The sequence below is a fragment of the Chroicocephalus ridibundus genome, chromosome 1, assembly GCF_963924245.1.
Source record: "Chroicocephalus ridibundus chromosome 1, bChrRid1.1, whole genome shotgun sequence".
NCBI lineage: Eukaryota > Metazoa > Chordata > Aves > Charadriiformes > Laridae > Chroicocephalus > Chroicocephalus ridibundus.
In genome coordinates this window covers 186,939,920-186,964,563 of record NC_086284.1, presented here as the reverse complement: position 1 = coordinate 186,964,563, position 24,644 = coordinate 186,939,920, and the positions used below count along the sequence as shown (strand labels likewise).

General features: G+C 41.5%; 1 protein-coding gene across 2 annotated transcripts in view; it reads left to right on the top strand.

Annotated features, from left to right (window-relative positions):
* The window catches only part of ANO6 (anoctamin 6), an 83,755-nt gene that overhangs the window by 37,050 nt on the left and 22,061 nt on the right, over positions 1-24,644 (top strand). For both annotated transcript variants that reach the window (XM_063323101.1, XM_063323100.1), the window contains 10 exons: positions 1,918-2,046; positions 10,698-10,763; positions 12,399-12,677; positions 13,005-13,118; positions 14,946-15,061; positions 15,499-15,633; positions 16,956-17,061; positions 18,327-18,387; positions 21,746-21,891; positions 23,365-23,442. In XM_063323101.1, the coding sequence (XP_063179171.1) occupies positions 1,918-2,046; positions 10,698-10,763; positions 12,399-12,677; positions 13,005-13,118; positions 14,946-15,061; positions 15,499-15,633; positions 16,956-17,061; positions 18,327-18,387; positions 21,746-21,891; positions 23,365-23,442 (1,230 nt within the window). The remainder of the gene's footprint in view (positions 1-1,917; positions 2,047-10,697; positions 10,764-12,398; positions 12,678-13,004; positions 13,119-14,945; positions 15,062-15,498; positions 15,634-16,955; positions 17,062-18,326; positions 18,388-21,745; positions 21,892-23,364; positions 23,443-24,644) is intronic.

Below are 24,644 nucleotides of genomic sequence, written 5' to 3'. Positions count from 1 at the left end.
TAAAACTTTATCCACAGTGTGCAGCTGTATGTGGCTTTGGTGGCTTTTATGAATTGCTTTGGTGGCTTTTGGTGGAGTTTATGAATCCTAGGCCAGGTTGTGAAATTAACGTAGAATATATGTGTATATTTGCCATATGTCAGCCTACATACATATAGATATGTGCCTATATGTACGTCGGCAGCTTCTTGCTGTCAGGTTTGTCACAAATCTCTAGGCGCAGGTGGGATTCAAAGAGAACTAAGCTAACAGGGCCTCTTTGCAGCAGAACCTGGCCTTTGCACATACAACATAAAAAAATAGAGAGTTTAAACTCCCCTGAGTTTACTTAAAATATGGAAATTTTGTCATAATTATGGGGAGACACATCTTGGTTGACTGTTTTGACTCAGACAATAAACAGTAACAAAATAGTCTACAGGGAGAGGTTTAGAATAAAACTCCTGGGAAATTTTTGTTTTGGAAATACTGACAAATGTTTTTCCTAAAACACTGTATGCTCCCTGGAACTGGGGTGTTCCAGACTGAAGACTGGCATTCTTCTCAGTTTTATCACAGTTGAAGAACCACCATTTCAGTCTGCACTTGAGGGGTCCCTGACCCCATAACCACATTTCCGTGTGGCCGGAGCTCCCAAAAGCTCCCAAAACTGGACCTGGCATCCCTCATGAAGTGTAGTCTGCACTGACAGGGAAATTTCAAGGAAGGATATCTGGGAATCTTTTCCATGTCCTCAAAGGCACAGCGTGTTCAAGAGATTGCTCTGGGTCATTTTGCCTGGCCTGTTCCTGCCCTGGGCCACCCTGCATGCACAGCCATCTGGAAGCCAAGCCTCCTCCGCGGTTCTGTATGGGGGTCTTGCCAGCCTTGGAGATCTTAGCATCTCTAATGCAATGCTGATTCCCATTTTGGACATTTGGTATCTGTCAGCTTTGGTGGCACTGCCCTCATTAACAGCATGGATGGATTTGGCCGAGTACCTGAGAGTTTGGTGCTCATTACATGACAATTCTGATAACATTACAGCTGTATATTGCCTGAAAGGAGGGGTTGTTACATGTGATAGTGCCCTCAGAGTACTCTTAAGAAACTACAAAATCATTACTTGAGGATTCAGGTTCCCCTGTCATCAATGTGTCTGTATTGTTTCACACATGAAATAACACATTAAGGTGCTATTAGTAGATATGACAATCTATCCAGTTTTCCTCCGGGGACTAGATAATGGCTTATGGATATATTAATCCTTTTGATTCGGCCATATATTATGACATGATGGGTATGTGACATACAACAATGTTCTTTGCTTGCTGACATGTTGTGGATAAAAAGAGAAATAAATCCACATAGGATGTGTCCATTTTGAGAGTTCATCTGCAGCCTGGTCATGTTCTTTGTTCTCTGGGCAATGGTGGGTTTGGGTACTAGGGTGCATGAAGCTATCGGGCTTTTTATTTTGGGTGTTTTTTAATTGTAGAGATGCTTAAATTTCTGGGAGGTAAGGGGACAGATGGGAACGCACTAATTCTGAGACCCCCATCAGGCAACAACATATCTTTTAGACAGACAGACTATCTAACACTGTATCCATGATGGCATGCAAGTTGCTTGACAGATGCACTATTTGGGGATGGTGCTGCATCCCAACGCTCCTCCCATGGCCAAAAGCTAATATGCTATTTTGAAAGAACAAAATTAGGTCAAAGTTCTGCTGTTCTTATGTCATGCAGAGACCTCCCAAACTTTTTTTTCCCCCTCCATTCTACTCCGTGCTACTTTTGTTGTCACTTTGGTCTTTGTTTTATATGAGTCTGATATGTTGAATTTCTCTGTTCGCTGAAATATTGTGTAACAGGAACTGAGTAAGGAACCAGCAAGTCGAGCTCTCCATATTAACTTATCCTACTTGCCTTCCAGGCTGATTTTGAAGATAAGCCTGACTCCCTGTTCTTCAGCGATGGGCAGCGAAGAATTGACTTTGTTTTGGTGTATGAAGATGAAAGCAAAAAAATGACTCATAAGAGGAGTGGTCGTAAACAGCAAAAGGTAAGTTATTTTCAATATAAATCTGAATTACCTGTTGGGTGTTAAGAGCAATGGACAGAAAGGACCGTGCCCTCACCCAGAATGGCAATTGCATTGCCCTGTCCTTGGAGTACTCTTGGGAGCTGGGAGACTGAAGTCCATCAAACCAAGCAGGGAACAGGGGTGAGCTCAAGCCAGTAGGTTGCTGTGTAAATGGGCAGAGCACTGCACGTCGTGTCTGTCATTGTGTTCTAGGTGACCTCAGAGCATCCTTCTGGGAGGGAACCCTTCAGGAGATGTGAGCAGAAACATCTGGTATCAGGTTCCCGGTTAGAATTAGACATCAAGATCTTCGGACTAGCGCTCCTTCCCTCGAGACTCCAACAGCTTGGGCCTCCCTAGTACCTTGCAAAAAATTTCTGACTCAAGCCAGTGACTGCTTGATGCTCCTTAGCAGCTATGAGTGACAACCACAGATTATTTTTAACTGTTAGTTTTTAATTATTCCAGTAAGTTTATCAGTGGACTACATTCATTATGACACCCAGGGCCACAAAAACAAGCTCAGCCGTGCTAATGAGCTATTTTAATTGTGAGCTGCCTGAGAAATATCCATCCATGGGACTGTAGTTCCCTTGGCATCGGCGGTCTCCCACCCACCCACTTCCTTCTTTGATTTAGCAACTCTCCACATTCCAGCAGCACCCTCTGGTAGAGCCAGGCAAGGACAAAGATATTGCTGAAAGCAGCTCATATACCAATAATGATTTGCAGTTAGGAAAGAGAAGAGTAGGAGTAAAAAGGCCTGCAGCTAAATTGGTTGATATTCATTACACAGTGTTGTCGTTGGCATTAACAGGGCAGCCATAAGGAGTGTCGTTAGTAGGGTTTGAGGAAGTCCTGCAGTGGGTGGATATTGCATTACACATGATCACAGGATCAGCAATAAAAATTAATTGAAAGAGGTAATTAGAAAGAAAAAGCTGCCCCTTTGGAAACAATTGTTTTTATCAATTAACATTTATGTTTGTAATATTTGGACATTGCCCAAAAGTACTTAAAAATATAATGAGTGTCTTTTCCAAACAGTGATGGAAATTAAGTGTGAGCAATGGATTAGTATTTTTAGTGCAGCATTAATGTTAGGACATTAGCCAGAATGAAACCATGAATAATTAGACCAGGAAATCGTGGGTAATGCGCTAGGTGCTTGCAAAAAAAAAAAGTTTACTTTCAAAGGTCTCGGTCCTACAAAGATCTGCAGCCACACTGAGTCTGCGGTGTGCTGAGGAAGAGGAAGCAGTCTACTGTCTACCTACACGCAACAAGTGTGAGAACAAGAGTGTATTAAAATAATGATCAGATAAGGTGAAGACTGAGTGGCTGGGGAGCAGCTCTGTGGAAGAGACCCTCGTGGTCTTGGTGGACACCAAGCTGAACAAGAGCCGTCTGTGTGGCCTGGCAGCCAACAAAGGCTGTATGGACAGAAGTACGGCCAGGAGACTGAGAGATGTGATTAGGGTGACGTGGATGTGTCAGAAGGAAGCTGAAAATAGCAGCGATAGCAGTTTTCAGAGCCAGGTTTTCCATGGACAGGGAGAATCTGAAGCCGTAAGGGTACTGTGGAAGACGTAGGCAAGAATTTTGATACTGGGAATGCATACGGTACTGAAAGGGCAGTAGAAAGCATAGAAAGAGACAAGGATGAAGAAATGGCAGTTACAGAGGTCTTCCAAGGATAAGAACAAAGGATACAAGTGTGATGACACTGAGATGGAGAACAAATGAAAAAATCCAAAGCCAACCATGAAACAGACAAAATGTTACACATTGGGTAAAGTACCAGAGGGCACTGAAAGGTGGAGGAAGGAGAAGAGGGAGTAAGGAGAGGGTTTTGTTCAATGAGTCTGTCACATAAGCTGAAATGAGTCACCTGGTCTTAACCAAATTCCTGTGAGACGACTCAGAAGTACTGACTCCCTCTCTCTAATGCCTCGCATACAGGTGCCATCAGCTTAGGAATGCATTCCCTTTAGCTGTTGTTGCAGGAACAGACTTCTAAAAATGAGAATAGATGTAAGCTTTCTAACTTTCTAGGATGGGATAGGTGCAGGTCAGCTCCAAGCACACAAACACTTTAGTCATCTCAAAGACAGAGAGGTCTTTCATATCACTTGAGATCGCTTGCTGTGCAAGTGGAAGAAGTTGTATGTATGTGCTGCAAATCTTCATTCCCCAAGCAAATGCTGCACAGACATTGGCAGCGCTGATAACTTTTTTCTTCCTGTATCTCCTCCCAAGCAGGATGCGGGACACTGCCTTGGGATCTACCTCACACTCATACTAGGAGCAAAAGGAGAGAAACTGAGAAGTAACAAAAGAAAAAAATGTGAATAGAACGTTGGAAAAGAAGAAACAAATCACATATACCTTATGTCTGAGGTGGAAAGGAAGATGGCATGAGGAGGAACTTCTTTACTTTGAGGGTGGCAGAGCACTGGCACAGGCTGCCCAGAGAGGTGGTGGAGTCTCCGTCTCTGGAGACATTCAAAACCCGCCTGGACACGTTCCTGTGCAACCTGCCGTAGGTGACCCTGCTCTGGCAGGGGGGTTGGACTAGATGATCTCCAGAGGTCCCTTCCAACCCTATGATTCTATGACATTTATGGTACAGTTTTGCATCCTTGGAATTCCAGGGAGAGAATTAACATTTTGACCTATCACCATTCCCAGAATGGTGTGGGGATGATGCTGCCCAAGATACATACAGGTTTTGTCAGTACTGACGTAAAACCTAGTTGATAGCTTGTCTTTACTGACACCATTTTTTATTTGGTTATAGCTTTTTTCTGTGGCAAAAGACTTCTACCCTTATGATGATATACAAGATACCAAAATGAGGAGTATTGCCATTTATTGTCAGCTTTAAATATTGCATACGTCACTGTCTGTCTCTGATCAATGATTAACTGAAAATGCCAAATTTTATAAGCAGCATCTTGTGTAAGGTGCTTTAAGCCTGAATAGGTTCCTCGCTCATGCTACTCTTTCTTTGACTCTCTTGACAGTTTTATAGAGCTATTACCCAGTGGTTTATTGTTCACAGAATTTGGAAATTCCAGATTATTAAAGAACAGCAGATCCAGTGAAGTCTGTTCTCCTAAGGTGAAACCCTCACCTCACTGAGGTCAGAAGGGTCTGAAAATCAGACCTCAACGTAGATAGCCAATTGACTGGATTCAGAGAAACGGGGCACAGATCCATCTATTCTTCTTCAGCAAGAGAAAAATCGGGTCCTGGGTCCACCATATTTGATTTGAATGGCTTTCTGTCCTTTTTCAAGAGAATTGCGTGACTGTAACTGAGAAAATGTCCCAGCATTACTTTATATTAATTAGCGGCATTCTTGGGGAAACATCTCAGAGAAGAGAAGGAAATAACTAAAAGCATGGGGGGTGATTTGGATAGAAGAAACAAAAATATGGGATTCTGAAGCACTTGCAGATGTGCAGCTGTGCTGTGCTTCCCTCATTTTCATGTTTTCGTGTGTTTCTGAAATCTGGTTTAAAGGAGGTAAAGTCAAACTCCTGAAATAATATCCTTGTGGAAGTTTCTAATATAATTTACAGATTCAAAAGTTAGCAGAGAAGGTTCATATATGCAACTCAATTCAAACTCCAAACCTTTTTAAGTTGGTATACAATTAATTTTACAAGCACTAGCAAAAATCAAACCGTCAGGAGGAGATTCCAGAAACTGTACCTTGCAAGCAATTAAAATCCCTGCCCAAAGCATGTTTTTTAAATCTACAACTTATGTACCCTATTTGTCAGGATAGGTTACCATCAGAATAGAAATTAAATATCACCAGTCTTTCCAGGAATGCTCCAAAATGCCAGTTTTATCTACTGGGGTCCTCCAGGAGCTCATTGTTGAAAGTTAAAGGGTCAGCACCGGAAAGACGAATTAAAAATAGATCGATGCAGAATGTCATTCTAGTCCACCTGCTTCCCCCAACAGAAATAAACAGAAAGACCGTCAGTAACTTAAGTAGGAATGTGGGCAAAACCTTCATTTCCAACCATGAAGTAATCTGTGCTTCACATAAATAGCTGGGGGTTTTTTGTGGGTTGGTTTTTTTTTTTCAAATTAGATGAAAACTGTAATTCATACATCATACTTTTGGTTTTTTTTTTTACATACGGTCTTATGGAGAACTTCAGCAGGGCTAGAGAAGTTTGTCTTCATAAGCAAACAATGAACAGTTCCTGCCTCTGGACTTGTTTAGTTTACATAGCCGGCAAACAAAAAGCTTGGATAACTTAAAAAACTAATTGTACTTCTCCCGCTGTTTAGCATGCATCACACCCGCGGCAACAGAACAATACTTGGGTTTACAGAAAGAGGGGAACCTCGGTGCCATTTTATGCGGTGATTTGAGGCAGTAGAGGATGGCAAGCTCCACATGGCCACCGTGTGCCCAGCCGACCTATCCAGGAAGTCTGATAACAAAGATGAAAGGGACCTTTGAAACTGGGAGGAGGGCAACGACACCTGCCCTGGTCTCTGATGGATGGGTTGGTTTTTGAAGCAGGAACTCATTGAAATAAAATCTCTGTTCCTGAGGCAACCCCAAACCCAAATTCTACTTCTTTGCCTAATGGATGGAAGGAGAGATGACAGAAGGATGGGAAGATAAATGGAAGGAGGGAGTTACTCCGAAGGTACTGCATACATTCATAGGACCAGAAACAGGTCTTTCCTAACAGGGTGAAGAGAGGCCACTGTTGAGAGCAGGGCTAGACTGCAGTATTTCCAGTTCTCTGTGGTCATGAATCAGGTTTCAGAAAATCACCAGGCTGGCTTAAAATCAGAGGGTATCTCAGAAAATACATATTTGGAGTTCTTTGGGTTTACTTTCTTTCTGTCAGCCTTTATAGCATATTCTGCTTCACATTTTTATGATTATCTTCAAAGATAAGGGAAAGAAGCTTACAGAAGCAGAGCTTCTCAATCGATTAATTTCCTGATGCTGACAGCTGGGACTTTCAGAAAAGCTTTCAAATACCTTCAAAGAAACGGTGAGAGTTGGCAGATAATATTGATACAGTGATCCTCTCCACTCCCTTTAGCCGATTTCCATGGGGGAGGCTTTGGGCCCCATGCTCTTTCTCTTATTGACTGTGATTTATCTGTTGCCTGTCAGGTAAGGCAAAGGTGGTTATTCAAGCACTCCGACCTTGTTAGGATTTTTCCCCTGAAGCCACACGGATATTGTTGTGGGGAACTTTTAACTTTGCACAAAAGAAAACTAAACAAAGATACGAGTTGGCATTCTTCTGTCACTGTAATCAAAGCAAGTGCGCCCTAGCGTTTACAAAACACAGAGAAAAAAACTGCTAGTGGTCTGCTACCAATTTCCAGACCCACAATCTTATTAGTCTCCTCAGCTGGGCAAGACAATCACCAGACATTGAAAGCATCATGGTGAAAAAGCAGCTCCCATGAGCTAACCCTTCTACGTGCCTGTAATACTTGGCATTTACTTACACTATGCTTTCACTTTCTGAAGATTTTATATGATTATGCATCCCGTAGTGTCTTAGTCTATTGGCTAGCCATTCAATCATCAAAATCTATGTCAGGTTTAGATCAGCAGCATTACCATGATTACATTATTATTACAACTTGGCCTTGCGGGTAGCTGAGCAAAATGCCGGATACCAAAATAAACTTTGGACAGTCTCCACCTTCCAGCCTAATAAGCTATCATAACGTTATGCTGTATTCCCCAGTCAACACAAAACCACTATAGATTCCTCTGGGTAAAAGTCTAGCTCCTCCATAGATCATCATGCGCGTAATTCAATCATTTATATAAAATAGCAAAGCCCCTAATTAGCAAAGCCTCCCTGGGGCTTCGTTTCTCACTACTTGCATTAATGCATTATTAGAAACCTTAATATTGTCAACATTCCTTTAAGATTTTGAGGGCAAAATTAATTTGGGGAACTCCTTGCCATAATAAATTATTAAAGCAATCTGAATGGTAAGATTGAAAAAAAAAGTATTAGACTTCTGCAAATCACAGTTGCCCTGCATTCATTTTTGTGCTACTTAGGAAAAAATAAAGCAGGTATTTAACCCTCTGCCTTTTTTATTTGCTTAAACAAGGCAAAACTCATGTTGAAATATTTTCATGGTTTAGTATTATTCACCATACATAGAACTATGTGAATATGGAAGAAGCAAAGAGGTAGGATGAAATGGCAGAAGAGTTAATAGCGGAGTAACAAACACCTCCTGTGTTGTGTACTACCTCTATTAATGATCTGTTTAAGGGGATTGAGTTACGATATAAGAAAAATTGCAGAGGAAATCATTATGTAGTTTGCTCAGAAGCTAAGATAACTCTGAACCTTTAGCTTTGAAGGAGAATGGAGAGCACTATTACCTATTAAATGTTGAAAAATGCAAGGAAATATATTACTGCAAGGAAAAAACTCATTCACATTTGGAATTCTAAGTTAGCATTGTTAGTACAAGGAAGAGACTTAGATGTCACAGGAAATGGCTGTATTAAGTGTCTTCTTGAAGGTTCAGCTACCATCAAAATCCTAGATAATAGAAAGTATTACATATATACAATATATTATAAATGTGCATATTACATATATATACACAATGTTATATACACAGTGAAAAAATACAAAGAGCATTATACTACCACCAATAAACAAGTGGGTTAATGGAACATGGAGAGATACCTCCATGAAGAGTGCTATCAAAGTTTGGGATTGTGGTTTTATCCGGAGAAAAGGGAGGAATAAGGAGAAATGTGATAAGTATTGATTAAAGTAGAAAACAGATTTGGCTCTTCCTGTCCCTAACCTGAGAAGAAGGTGGTATTCACTGGAATAAAAAGGCAGAAAACCCAAAACAGATAAAAGAAACACCTTTTAACAAAATATGAAATTCGTCCATCATGACCATTGCCCCATGCAGGTACTGCAGCTGAGAACTAACAAAGAATAAATGGGGTAGGCTGTTTATGTTATTATTCAATTTTATAATTATTAATCCCAAGACTTGCTAGAGTTTTGGAAAATTTGGTTTTTTCTGCTTTGGGGATTTACAACAGTCTTTAAACAGTAAAGAACTGGATGAAACCTATGTGGAGATACAACTGACCTGTTCCTGTGGAACTCCTGAAGATTTTTGCCCTTCTTGCTGAAGCATCTGTTTTTTGCCTCCCAAGAGCGAGTGGATTTGGGGTCTAGTCCTGAAGACCAGTTTCCATGTACCTATCAAAGTGCCTAAGACTTTATCTAAAGGGTCATTCATTGACTCTAGTACCTCACAGTAGCAACAGGCCTGGATCTTAAGCACAGATCTTAAGGCAGTTAGTCTAGCTATAGAGAACCAGGTCACAGAAACCATTGGACCATTCTTCTTTTAAGTTCCTGTAGTGGTAGGTGCAGAATCCTTTAAGCACAGGGCATATGAACAACCAAAACATTGGCCAGTGGCATGAAAGCAATCTGGGAGTAAGAAAGTAGTATCACCAAGTCACTCTGAGAACCTCACTGCATGCGCAGTCTAGCCTGGTTCAGAATAAATCCATCAGTCCCCAGTGCATTAATGTCCTCTCCTCCTGGCAAACTGCTCCCAGAAGCCCTCCCCCGGCCCCAACTGCCTACAGCTGCTCACCCATGCTGATATGTTGCAGCATGGCCTGTAGGCCAGGGAGAGCTGGCCACCCGCGACTTACATAAACAAATAGCTCATTGGAGAGCTAGGCAGTTGATACAAATAGCTTTTAAATTGGATTACTTCACATGAAGTTTCAAAATTTCGTATAAATCGCTTATGGAGTTGTATGTTTAGTATTTTGAGGGGAGAGGGGCTGCTTGTCTCAGTGTGTTTTTTGGGGAGAGGTTGTGTGTGTGGAGAAGCAAATTGAAGATTGCAAAGACATTTCAGATTTTTTTGTAACTTGCTACCTGCCAAGTGCTGGTAACTGTGAAGTGAAATTAAAACGATCCATTAATTTAATCTTTACTGAGGAAAACTTGTCGTGTTCTTCTGGGGGAATAGAATGCTCCTAGAATAGCACCGCTGACTTGCCAAGTGCTACAGCTCTTGGCTTCTTCCTTTGAGGATGCTTATCCATGGACTAAAATGTAGAGGGCTACTACAGTTTAAAGCACTGTGTGAACTCATATGATGACTGTGAAAGAAGAATACAGTTACAGGTTGCTGGAAGGAAAGCCCTTGAGGTGAAGACTTTCTAAAGGGCAGATTAATGGGGGGAGGGAGGCTGCCATCAGTAGTTCAATTTGTGACTAAAGGTGAAGGAGATCACAAGTTTCAGAGGCAGTTGCTCTCAAAATTCAAAATTTGGGGCACATTTTTACCTCTGTAATGTACCAGAAACTAACAGGATGAACTCTCCACAATTGCATTTGAGGGCAATATTGCGTATCAGACCAAAAACAACCGATCAGGATTAGTAAGTAAGACTGTACCTATCAGCACAGTAGCTGTCAAGTGGACTATAGAGATAACGACCCAACGATTCTTCATTTTGGGAGGCAATTCCATTCTTCTATGCATACATATTTGTGAAATTTGGAACAGATGTTTTACAGTGTTCAATGTCTTTTTAACAGAGGAAGAGACAAGTATATGAATCAAACCTGATAAACAACGGCTTGCAACTTGAAGCGACGAGATCGGTGAGTGCTCTTCTCTGTGTGAACGTCTGTGTCTGAGAACAAAGCCCCCCCTGTGGGAATAAGGAAACTGGACATATGAATTTACTGTAACATTTCTCTCCTCTCAGGAGAAAAAGGCCCACCTTTCTTCCGTTAGTACTGTCTCTGTGATCTGATGCGAAATCTTTTAAACTTTGTGTCTGTTCCTTCCGCTGCAAAATAAAAGATGGAAAATTGTGAGATTACATAGGTCATGTTTGCTCAGCTCTTGGAAGATAAAAATTACTGGCTACGCTCTGCAGAGAGCTTCTCCCCCTACTCTGGCATGGGAAGCCTGTGGTTTGTCCAGGGCAGAATGCCCCTGCCAGAAGAGCAGCACAAGGCTTCAGCACGTGGCCCTGCTCCTCCCAAGGCCTGGCACTGTACAAGTGATTGTAACTGTTGTTCTTTGTGCATTTTGGGCTGCGATGTGGCCTGTGGGCAGCTCAAGAGCGCTGTGATAAGGTACACCAGCTGCCAGAGCTGCCGTCTCTTTCAGGGAGGGTTGGAGCCCTCAGAACCCCTTTCCTTCCTGCCCTGCAGGGCTGCAGAGCTCCGGCCGGGTCTCCCGGGGAGGTATAGCACAGTCACTGCCATTCTAAATTTGTCCTTGCTTGGCTGTCTATAGTGAGCTCCAGAAAAGGTCGCATTGCCCCTTCCTCCCAAATTAGGCTCAGAATCCATGGCATCACGGTATTTATTTGATTTCGGCAGCGAGGGCTCCTGCTGCATGTCCAAGGATGCAGCCTGGCTCTTCACATTCAAAAGAAAGTAAACCCCTTGCTGGAAGCCTGACGTGGCCCTCTTGCTATACTTACATGTTGCAGTTTTCAATCGCTCTGCCACGGTCATGACTGAAAAACTTTTGAAACTGGAAGCTTCCCCCGGCTGGGTCAGATATCTGACCCATGTTCCTGAGCCAACGAGCTACACAATGTAATTTCATGTGGCTGACACTCACTAATCCAAGGTGTCAATAGAAGGTCTACAGGCAATGTGTAGACAGGAGACAAGAGTGGCTGTCGGGGTTCCCACTGCATACTGGTGCTGGTTTGGGCGTGCAACTGGGAGCGAATGTGCCCCATGCTGTCGTTCTCAGCAGTCTCAGCTGATTTTCCTTTCCCTCTCCCCATTCTACCTGTGAAGCTGGGAATTCATGTTACCCAGGAGCACCCATGGGCGCCTAGCCTCCTTCCGTCAAGCCATGTCACCCTGGGGTTGTACTTGAGCTGCTGGGGAGTCACTGACAGCTCCAAAGCCACAGCTGCCCTGCCAGGCTGCAAGTGCTAACGCTCCTAACGAACCCGTATGGGGGAAGCATTGTTAGGCTTAACTTGCTCTGTAAACTACTGTGCAGAGATGTAAACATCAAGCATTAAGGGAACAGTTAGCTGCCTTTTTTTATATGCCTTTATTTGCCTACATGTTTCCACCTCATGTCCATGCTTTTACAGAAGCTAATGATATATCTGCTAAGATGGACAATGAATGTCACTTTGAGTAAGTCATCTAGGAGCTGTAAAGAGAAAGAAAATTCTGGGTAGTTTAAGAAGTGTTGTGAAAAGTCTTTTACTTTCATATTCTCACACACATATTTTTATTATTCTTTCATTTCAGGTTTTGGATGAAAAACTTATTTTTGTGAAAGTGCATGCACCTTGGGAAGTGCTGTGCACATACGCCGAGGTTATGCACATCAAATTGCCTCTGCAACCCAATGACCTGAAAACTCGAGACTCGGCTTTCAACTGGTTTAGCAGATTCTTCAGAGTGGATGAAAATATCATCAAACCTGAGCAAGAGTTTTTCACTGCCCCTTTCCAAAAGGAACATTTGTCCAATTTTTATATTCAAGACAAAGACACATTTTTTAATCCTGCAACTAGAAGCCGAATTGTAAGTCCATGGAGTATTTTTAACATTTCACCTTAAAAAGAAAAGATTCCTTTAATCAAATCAGTGCAATTACCTTCATGAAAGCATCCTGAAACATTAGCAGTATTTGGGACACAACAGTTTTGTGTCATTTGTGTTATTTACTTTTGTCCCATTTCTCTTCCTTCTGAATTTAAAGGAGGGATTTGAATGGTTCATATACACTGTGCAATTAATTTTGTCTGCACTTGTCACCCTTTCCTAACTCAATTATGTGCTGAAGCAGGTATAGTTGTGTGTGATTATTTTCATATTGCAAGAAACAAATAAATATTTTATATATTTCAGGTTCATTTTATCCTGTCCCGTGTGGAATATGCAACCAAAAACAATGTGAAAAAGTTTGGCATTAACAAATTACTGGACACTGGCATCTACAAAGCGGCATTTCCCCTTCATGACGTAAGTCCAGTGCTTGTAACTAAAATATATTTTGAGATAGAGGTCTGAACTACATCTGTGGGGTTTATATCAAAAGATACAAGCGCTATTGATTGCCTTGCTCCTTGACTGGTTATTATATCCACATAGTAGAACAGGAGATAGTTTGGCTAAACAGATTTTCTTCCGAAGCACTGTTGGCTAAAAATGTAGCTCCATAACTGAAAAACACTGTATTTCATTTAGTAGGTGTTCACCTTGTATTCTTTGGGAGATGTAGTTCAGTAAAGAGCCTGGCCTGAGTGATAGTTCCCGTGAGGCTCTGTATCATCAGTTCTAAACTGATTTTAACGTTGTCCCTTTCTTTAGGATTCAATTTTTCAGTATTAAAATTCCTATCAAATATCAACACTGCTAATAAAGACGTACACTACAGACCTCATCTCAGGAAGCGTGACAGTCTCACACAGTGAGAAACATTCCCGCTGTTCCCAAACATTGTGACACACATGCAGGGAAACCCAGGTTTCTGCAGGGAGGCTCTGTCTGGCCAGTCCAACACGTCAGAGTCATGTGGAGAAAAGCTCAACTGGGTCGAATTTCACATTGCAATAATAATAAATCCAGCTTTTTTAACTACGCTTCCGAAGCTTTTTATTTTTAAAGCATATCATTTAAAGAAGAAAGTTATCTGAAAATTGTTTTGCATACAAAGGCTAGGAATAGCACAGAAAAAGAAAATGAAGGAGAAAGAAAATCAGATTTCAGAGTATTTGTCTAAGGAAAAGCTCTGTATGAGGCCACAAATGGTTTAGAGTAATCAAAGACTGAGGGCTGATTTTCTGCATCATATCTATTATATACCCACACCCCCACACCTCCTTCCCCATCAGAGCCACGGCTCTGTGTCCGAGGTGTGTTCTGTTGAGAAGACATTGAGAACGTGGGAGGTCAGGAATGGTAACTGCTTCAGCTGTTTGGACTCCGCTTAAAATATTCAGGAGGCCTCCAAGGGTTTCAAGGAAATATTTAAGGCAGAATCAAGACAAATCATGTTTCTCGTAAGTAACCTAAAGCTTTACAGGATAGAATTACTATCATTTGTGACTATCCATTTTTAAGGTTTCCTTTTAAAGATTTAAAACCGGCCTTGCAGGCTATTTCTATCGTGGCATGGGGAATTTGGATTCAGTATGCCTAGTAATTAATGACTGTCTTTTTAGACAATTAAGATTATATATCACAGCTACTCTGAAAATCAAAAGTAGCCTATAGATTTCTACAAATGTCACTTGCCTTGTTGCATCACAGTTACAGAATGGAAAATTCTCTCAAATAAAATAAGCTTTATTGAAGTAGGTTTTCCAATAACCTAGAAAAACCACAGGATTATCTCCATGTGAGCTGTCTTTTAAATTTAAAACAGAGACTAGAAGCCCTGTATTTATCCCTCAGACTTTCCAGCCTTCATTCCAGCACAATGTTATTTTGAAGCAAAGCATGTTAGTGTGTTAGAGGTACTTAAAATCCATTTTAATTCAGTCCCGTTCTCTAATTAGAATGGATCCTTTTCTATTTTCTATTCCTAAGTGCCAAGATGCTGACATGCACTTAGATTTTTTCAGCTCGCACATGTAAAGCGTTTGCTTTGGCATTCAGTGCTTTTCTGATAAACTCCTATCCTGCATCCCAGAGCTGCCTTCCCGCTTCTTTTCCTGGCTTGCGGTGAGACTGGGCCAAAAGGCTATTCCAGGCTCTGGCTTCATGGCATAGAGTCTGCAGAGATTAGAGCTGACCTGTGCTGCTTGATTAACAGTGTCTTCTTCTCAATTTCATTCCGCTTTGCAGTCTAGTTTTAGGCACCCATCAACCGATCCTGACTGCCCAAGCGAGCGCTATCTTCTCTACAGGGAATGGGCTCATCCTAAAAACATTTTCAAGCTGCAACCCCTGGATTTCATCAGGTTGGTGTGACTGGGGCTGGACCAATGCAGAGGAGACTAGGAATTTACTTAACAGGTCTGGTTTTGGGGATGTCAGAGAGATATACCTCAGTTCTAAAGGCAGATACATACACACATATCAGCTCATGCGTGGGAGCATCCTTTGAGCGTGGTTTCATGCTAAGCCAATTCAAGAAAAGGCAACCACTTAAATTTTTTCTTTGCAAGGTATGATCTTTCTCTTTTTCCTTTTTTTCCCCTTCTTATTCTCTTATGAAAGCATTAAAGTGGTGATAGAAATACCCAGCTGCAGTACTTCTGCAATCCCAAAGTTCAAACCAGAGGAATATGACAATATGAGTTGGCAGAAAATGTATTACATAAAGAGCCATTTGAAAAAGAAATGTGAATTTACATGCATTTCAGGAAAAAAAAACCCAAAACTTTCCCCTCCACAGGAAATACTACGGAGAGAAAATTGGCATCTACTTTGCTTGGCTGGGCTTTTACACTAATATGCTGATCGTGGCTGCGGTTGTAGGAGTTGGCTGTTTTCTGTACGGATGCCTGACAAAGGACAACTGCACATGGAGGTACCTGATCAGGCCTATTTTAATATCACCTGCAATTTTGATCAGCCCCCTACAGAGGGGTACTGTACAGGGTTTGCAAGACACTGCATAAGAAAAGAGGCAAAATGAAAAGGGGCTGAGAACAACAATGGTTGTGGATTTGAAGGTAAAAGCACAAAATATGAGATAAGAAGAGTAATGGATGTCCATGGACCATTATGGTCGTAGACATCTGAGAGTTTGTTATTTCATCTTTTTATTTATATTTTGCACTAAGTTCACCATGCCTAGTGTAGGAACAGGACAAAAAGAGTGACGAAGAGAAGTCAATACAAATTGCCATAATGCATCATTTTCACGGTGATAATCCTTAAAGGAGGTATCCAATGACCTTGATGAAACCCCCAAAATTTCTTTCCTCTATTTTGAGAGAAGAATAGAGGAAGAGCAACAGCACAGGGGGCTTTAGCTGCCCAGGATACGTTGGGAGGAAAGGTATAGCCATGACACAGATTCCCTCATCAGAACATGAAGAAATTCAACCATGGCACAACGACCCAAGGAAAAACACCTGGGTCATTGTGCCAAATCATCTACTGGCCATCACATTGCATAACCCTTTCTGGAAGGGTGTTTATAGTTATAAAACATGCTGAAGGGCTGTGCCAGAGCTTTATACCCACTTAGCCTTATGACAGTGTTATCATTTAGTTGAATAGTTCATCTCCCTCCCTGGTGTTGACCCCACTGATGTATTTATAGACAGCAATTACATCACCTTGCAGCCTCCACCACATTAGGTTAGTGGGTACCAGTTAGGTGGCAATTCTTTTGCCATTTCTTAGGAGGCAGATTTGCCAGTCCTTGAATCACCCTAGCAGCCCCCCTCTGCACGTTTTCCAACCTGACCCTATTTAGAAGACCACAGGGACTAGATAGCCGTTTCGGTTCTGCAGATATTCCTTGCTCAGGTAGGCAGTGTTCCTCTTCCTTCTCCCCTCAGACTTGCTGTGATAGCACATATGAGCATGCGAGTGTGCGTTTCCTATTGAAAAGTGTGCAATCTTTCAAGTTGTTTTGTTTTTCATGAGCTGTTTTAAGCAGTTTTGAGAATTACCACCACATACAAGGGATGGAAATTATTTTCCTCCTATGTGATCCATTTTTGAGATGAGGACTAAGAACAGAAATGGGGATATGTTGCCAGGGCGGGGAGGGAGTCCTTGAGAGCAGGTCACTGGTAAATTGTTTCTCAGTTCCCTGAGATTATTGCACTGTACTCATGTGCGAAAAAGGACTAAAGAATTTAGTGTTGGTGAGTGACTGACTAGTTTTGTTTTTAGCCAAGAAGTATGTGATCCCAACATAGGAGGTAATATCATAATGTGCCCTCAGTGTGATAAAGTATGTACCTACTGGAACCTCACCATCACTTGTGAATCGTCCAAGGTAACTACATTTACAGCTTATAGACACGCTATTGAACTTTACTTGCACTTTCTCTAGTACTACACCTAAAACAATGTTGTTCCTCCTCTAATGTCCTGCAGAATTGCTACAACTGTGCAAATAGTTGTTCCTTTTGACATAGCGACTGAACTTTGAAAAGTAAAAACAACAACATTAACTGCTCCAATTTGACCTAAGATGAAAAAAATTGGGTTTTTTTTTATTTCACATAGCTGCCGAATATTTGATACAGGGCTAAAGTGGTGTTTTAATTGAAATGAAACACTTTAGTTTCATTTTGGGATGCTTCTTCCTTTTTTGGGGGAAACAAAAAAAAGAGATTCAATTGCTAAGTCTTGATTCAGTAGCTCTGAGTCAATTTTGCTAAGGAAATGTTTAAAGCATGTTTTGACTTTTCTAAATCCTGCCCCCTCCCTCCACAAAGAAGTTACCTGGATCCGGGCCTTGAATTTGACCCGTGTTGTCAAGGAGGAGGGGGGTACAAGGAGGGGCTGGTGCTGGCCATGGCAGAAGCTGTGACACAGCCGTGTCCCGTTAGCCATGACACAGCCAGACTCTTGCTCTGAGTTCCTGTCTAGAGGAACCTCGCTTTCTTTCTCCATTGCCTTGTCTCACTAGGCTAATGTTAGCCTTCTGTCATTCCTTCCCATAGATTCAGTCAGTCCCAAAACTTGATTTTTCAGCTATTCATCAAAAATACTTTGCCCAGCTTTCATGTGTTGCTTCAGCACACTTAAAGGGTAAAAGAAATAAGAATACAGGGAAAAGATGGAAAGAAAAGGCAAATTGTGACTACAGAGGTATCTCATCAGAATGCGTTTTTACTAACCAGCTTGATTTGTTGTTATCCTGCTCATGAGAACCAGATGTGTCCATTGCCTTTTTGCGGCTGTATTAAAAATACATAGCTCTATACTGAGTTCCCAGACCAGAAGCACTGTTTTTCTTCTTCCTATGCAACAGATGGAAGGAAGTTTGATAGCACACCATTTTACTATCCTCTTGATGCGTATTTGGCTTATATTTTTAATTATGGGCTTTGCATTTAATTTCCTTAATTTACTGGAGGGTGGTGTACATTGACAGAAATTGAGCAAACACTATCAATAAAGATTGTTTATTAAACTACATAAAAGCTAAAAATCAACACATTCAGTAAGCAGCTTCTGTTCTGGGTCAGTGTAGAAGAAAAAAAAATGGTCAATTATATTGTAAGCCTTTTTTTTTCTTTTCCATTTTTCCAGAAACTCTGCATATTTGATAGCTTTGGAACACTGGTGTTTGCAGTATTTATGGGAATATGGGGTAAGTTGATTTCAACAACTGTGGTTTGTCATCTAATTTTGGCTAAGCATCCAGCATCAGCCACAAAACATGGATAAATTTGCAATGACGTCGTTTTCCAGCACTCAGGAATTCACTAGTAGGTAGTTCCGTAGAAGATAGGTACATTCACAGGAACTCTTTTTTAGCATCATAACAAAACAAAAAGTTGTAGAACTTAAAGTTGGTCTTCAGGGTCTGTTTTGTTTCATTTAACGTGGAGAAAAGTCTGAGAGAAGTGATTAGAGCTGCCTCCTTCATCCAGCAGGAGCCAGCCACATGCTTAAGTATATCTGGCCGAGGAGCTGAGGGTTTTTTCCAAAGGGTTTTGGAGGTGCCTGTGCCTATTAACAGCTGTGTGACTGCGCAAAGCAATTGAAAAATAGCTTTTTATTATATTTCCCAGGAATTTTTTCCTCCTGTCTTTATTTAAGAAACGGATTGTAAAAAGCGTAGTAGTTACAAGCACTAGATTTATCTTTTAGAAGAGAAAATGTATGAAACCAGGATGTTTCCCGTGGGTGAAACCGCTTGGTGCTATATTTAAGGGATTAGGCAAGGTTTATTTTCCCAGAAACAGTTTCGTTTGCTGGTATTAGCAACTTTGTTAACCAGCTTTTATTGCACTTTCTTTTCCAGAAATTACCAAAATAAGTTATATGTTAGGTCTATACACAGGGTACTATAGACAAAATAATAACTCATGTAGCACTTTGAATTCATTACAAGAATACAGAATTTGCTTTCGTTGTAAAACATATTGTATTTTTATTTTCCTGTGATGACCTAAAGTGCTTCAAAACAGCTACTGCTTTAGAGAATTATAAGATAAAACATATCATTTCAAAAAGAAGATTCCTTTCAAAATATATGCTAAAATCAAAATACTATCAGGAAATTCTCTAAACGATTTTTTTTTTTAAATTAGAAGTTTGATACTAATGTGCTCATCTTCTGTCATCTGAACAGTTAATTTATTTGCAATTTGCTTCCTAATTAAAAATTGTGTTTCCTATTTTGAAGAATGGTTCCAAGAGTAATAATTACAAAGTTAAGCTGCATAGTTATAGCGGTGCCTACAAGGTCTATTAGTATTCTTATCAAAAGTCCGCTATATGAAGAGGTGAGTTGTATTACAGAAATTCAGTCAAAATTGTACTGATTCCAAATGACCCATGGTTCTGGTACAATTCCAGCTGTAATTTTCATCTTGCTCTAATACAGACCTCCTGGTCCAAACAACTAAAAGAATATTAGATTTTTAGATATATTATTGCATCACTATTAGCACTACACTTTTCAATAATTGCATTTTTAATTTTTTTAGTATATTCCCTTCAAAAATCTCAAAACACTATAAAACACGAGGGAATTTGGCCTCAGGAATTAAGTCTCTATACGTTAATGCTCTGGACAAGCGCTTCTACCCCTTCTCTCGTGATGGCACGACCAGATTGGCAAAGCTCCTCTAGCAGCAGCTTCCACTTCCCTCGCGGCCGTCACAGGATCCCCTGCCTGAACAAGGTCAATTAAACAAACAGATGTCCTCCAATGGAGGCATTGCTTTTCAGTCCGTGCTGCCATAGTTTCAGAAGCAGGATACCTGGGTCATACTGAATGGCAGTGTTGAGGGACACGTGAAAGGGGACACCACACATTATCAATGTGAGGTGGGATGAGCCCTCGGATCTGCAAGCTTCATTTGTTTTCACTGTTAAAAAAACGCTGGTTCAAAATAAAAGGAAAATGTCGAATCCAGCAGCAGCTCCTTCCCTACTCTGAAAGACGCAACTTGGCTGCTGCCTTATTTTCGCGAGTAGAACTTCTCTTTGCGTTGGGGCTGAGAGAGCTGTCCCAGTGTTACGTGCCCTGCTTTTGCTGTTAGCACGGAGGCTATCACAGAAGGAGGCCCTGCACCTCTCGACTCTCCAGCAGCAGTTGGATTTGCAGCTGGAGCAAATCAGTGTTGCCTGTAGCTTCCTGTGGTTTGGGCTGGGGCCCCCACCAGCAGTTAGCAGTTCATGGAAGACTAATCTCCTTGCTCTGCAGGAGAAGGCAGATGTGATCCTCAGGCCCACTGCTTAGAACAGCCTTTGTGCTTCTAAGCATGAAGTAGCGGAGAAGACCTTGTGGAAGAGGCCCCTGAACAATCAGGGGAGGAGGGTTTCCTGGGGTTTTGCCTGTGTGCGGATGGCAAGGTCATCTCACAGCCCAGCCCGTGGAGTTTTCTGGTTTTTAAATGCTTCAGTTTGGGGTCTATCGACCACACCTGATTTTGGAAATAACCTTTAAAGTGTGAACTTGTAACTGCATGTCATTGATGTTTCATCATTCAGGATGAGGGGCCAAACTAATAAAAACAAACCCAAAACTTTTAGGGTTAATTACTCCCAGACAAGGGGAGTAATGAGGAGTGCAGTGATGGGATACTAACTCCTGGAGGCAGTGCTCGCAGAGCCACACCACTCATTTAAATCTGAGGATGCACTGCCTTCAGTAATAAAGCACCAGGGCGCACTGGGGAGCGTGGTACTGACAGCATCATCCTGAGCTCCTGGGTCTGTCATTGCCTCTGCTGCCAGATCTACCTGCATCACGTCTCAGGCCAAGGTAAAGAGTTTGGCTGGATCCATGTCTAGTCAGCACTGCTTCTGTGTACCTGGTCCTCCAGTGCTTTCAGTTGTAGGAGCACAGTCCAGGGAACCGGTTGACCCAGCCCAGGGAGTTTCTAAGCTCTGGGCCATGCATAAAGAGCTGCTACCCCTTCAGATTCATGCCAGCAGAGGAGGAAAGATGGCCATGTTTCAGCCACTTTACCTGAACCATCATTGGTTCTTGTAGTCTGCAAACTGGTAACTTGTCCACACAAAAATAGCAGACAATGAACATGAGCTTTTCCCCATGGCAATTTTTGAAATACTGAGTTTTTCTTTCCTAGAAGTCCTGCACTCTCCAGCATTTTGCCTTCGCCTGTCCAACCAACTTGCTTTCTTATGCATCCCATGATAAACTTTTTCAAAAGTAGTCTATAGTATGAAAACCAAAGTGCTAATATTCTAGCCTTAGGCAGAAAGCAAATAAATTTATTTGTATTCTTTAGCATGTGCTTACACCACCATTTACCTCAGGTTTCTCCTATTAAAGTACCTATGTATCCAAAGCAATAGCTGCATAAAGAAGTAGATAACAGTTATTTTCACCATCACAGTAGCCGATAAGGGGTTTATTCCATGTCTGTGGAAATCTGTATGGAAAACATGAGCCACATGTTATAGCCCAGGGGGTGAGGCAGTGTCCAACACTCACCTGGTATTGCTCGCTTTGTTTATCTTCTGGATAGTTACTTTGTTTTTGGAGTTTTGGAAGCGAAGGCAAGCTGAACTGGAGTATGAATGGGACACAGTTGAGTACTTAGAGCAAGAAGAACAAGTTCGCCCGGAATATGAAGCGCGATGCACTCACGTAGTAATGAATGAAATCATACAGGTAAGGAATATTCTGATAACTGGTGATGGCTACTGCCACAGACATGTTGTGGGAGGATGCTATGAAAATGGTGAATCTGCACTGGAGCTGTATAAATCAGCAGTGCTTCAAGGAGAGCTGATAAGCTGGCCTGGAAATAGTAAACTTATAAAATACAGATGCGTGGGAGGGATTTTATACCTAACTGTAGACACCTTAAAGTAACTGCCTGTTTGAGGAGCTTGCGCTGCTGAGGTTCCTGTGTCATAAATAAACAGAAGTAGGCATCGTCCCCAGTTTAGGAGACTAAGTCTACTTTATTAAATCCCCCAAGAAATTATTCAGTGTTGCTGCCAGAGGCCAAGATCACTGAGCATTTGCTATCTTTGCCTAAGAATGCATCAGGAAAAAAGGGTGAAATAGCGGGAAAGGTGTTACATTATATATCCTGCCAAGACTGTTTTTTTAACCAAAGGTGTTTCTGTTTGAAACATGTATAAACAGGTATTGTTGCTAAGTGCACATGAATACAATTACAATCAATAACGGCAAACTCACATGGACAAGGATAATCCTCATTTCAATGAAACAGGATTCATATTTATGGGGACCTTAGTTTAGATCTCTATTTATTATACACTTTGAGTAGCTTTAGCTTCTGTAGCTCACTCCAGCTTAGCTTCGCTTTTTATTATTCTCTGTCTATATCTCTCTGGCATGTATCTGATCATTTGCATTGCCTTCACATTTCATCCACATTATACTAATGTTTATTAGAGGGCAGTTGAAAACTTTCAAAATTAATGGCCATAGTTGAAACTATCCTATATAGATCTTCTTTTTATACCTTGTACCACAAAGAAAATGGTTCTGTTTAAAAGCTTATAAACCTACGCTACCCTTAATGTATAAAGTCATAGCTAGAAAGTTCCTTTCAGACAGTTCAAAGAGTGAAGAACATACTAAAACATAATGATTTTGATCCTCAGAGATCCTGTAAAGACTCAGTGAATTTTCACACCACCATGTTGAGGTAGGCATTTTCCTTGGGAATGCCATCCCATTGTTCCTATGGGACAAATTGAGAAATACAGACATCAGGGACCAGAATTTTAGTGCCTGCTGATTGTAGCCAATGAGGTTGAAAGCTAATGACCTTGGATGCCATGATCAGCCAAGAAGGATGGGTCCATTGAAAAGGACTATGCACCCTGTCATGGCTGAAGTCAGTAAGAGCTGAGGACACTCAGCCTCTGGGGAAGTAATTTTTATCTTATAATGGGCAGCAAAAAAATAGACACATATAATCAGGCAAGACTTTTGAAATCATGAAGAAATGTGAGTTTCCAGGACAACAAAGCAGGAAAGGAAACAAAACTAGAGACTTCTTTCCTTTTTTCTGCCCTCAATATCATAACGGGTTTAATTGCAGCACCCAAAAAATATGAAGAAAAGATTGGGTGTGTCCTTGATCTGTTTCTAAATCTTTTACAGCAAGAAGAATATGTGCCATACACTGCCTGTGGGAAGTGCATACGGATGACTTTCTGTGCAAGTGCAATCTTCTTCTGGGTAAGTTCTCCTCTTATTCTTTGACCTCATGGATTCACTTCTCCAGTAAGTGTCTCAAAAAAAGATCATCCTGAACTGAACAAGAGGTAGCAAAGGAGCAGGTTCAGTTGGATTTCCATCTTATGCATAAACCAAGCCCATAAGGTATGGACCCACATGGAGATGGTAGCGTACAGTCAATAGAAAATATGCCAAAATATCCTGCAGCTGTAGCTTGCAAGTTACGCTGATGAATGCGGTCCATTGGTTTTTCCCTCATTATTTTAAGATAAATGTCTTTGCTTTTGGAGGGGGGAGCAGGGGAAAGACTTTGGTCTATATGCTCTCCTCCCTGCCAGCTTCTATCCTACTTGTTCCAGCCATTTGCTTCAATATCGTGTCTCACAGTCCTGGGCCTCTTTCAGGTTTTTCGTTTCACTTAACAGAGCAAAGCTGGGCACTCTCTAATCTTCCAGAGCTGCTGCTTTAATTACAACTAAAACTTGAAAGCAGCCCAGTCACCCATGAAACAATATCTAACATGGTGAGCATGCCCAGAGAGGTCTCCTTGAAAAGCTCAGTGTTTTAGCGTGCTGTGTGTCCTCCTCGCCTGTAGCACAAACTGCAGCTGGAAAAGACTTCGTTCTAGGTGATAGGAGACAGATAGGAGATAGAGTGGTGGCTGTCAGCCCAGGAGAGCCTCAACGTTAACGCCTGACACACAAAGGAAAGAACACTGGCTTGCTGTTGGGTTTAAATAGGCAGGACTTCAGGTTGAAGGGAAGAGATTTGGTCTGGGTTTGTCATTTGTGTTGCTGCACTCTTTTATTATGTGCAGGGAGCGGGGAGGTAGGTGGGTTCATGGCAGTTTGCAGAGACAGTGAAAAAAAAAGATTCGCAGCTGTGTGGACGTCAATCTGCACAATAGCTAGAGAACTAGCAAGAAATAAAAGCAGGAGGAGAAGCAGAAAGAGACGAGATGGCAAGCAAGGTGGGGTGCACGGATCATTTTACAACCCTTGCAGATTACATGACTTGTCTTAAAACGTGTCTATTCCTTTGAGGGGTCTGTACCCTGTAATATTATCATGTGAAAGAGAGGGTACAGCCCCCTCCATAATCAATGCAGACTTGCTGGTACATTTGCCATCCTGCCAATTGCCCAATGTCAAAAGATTTCTTCCATCACATGCCTCGAGGCGTAAGATTTGATTACACATCTC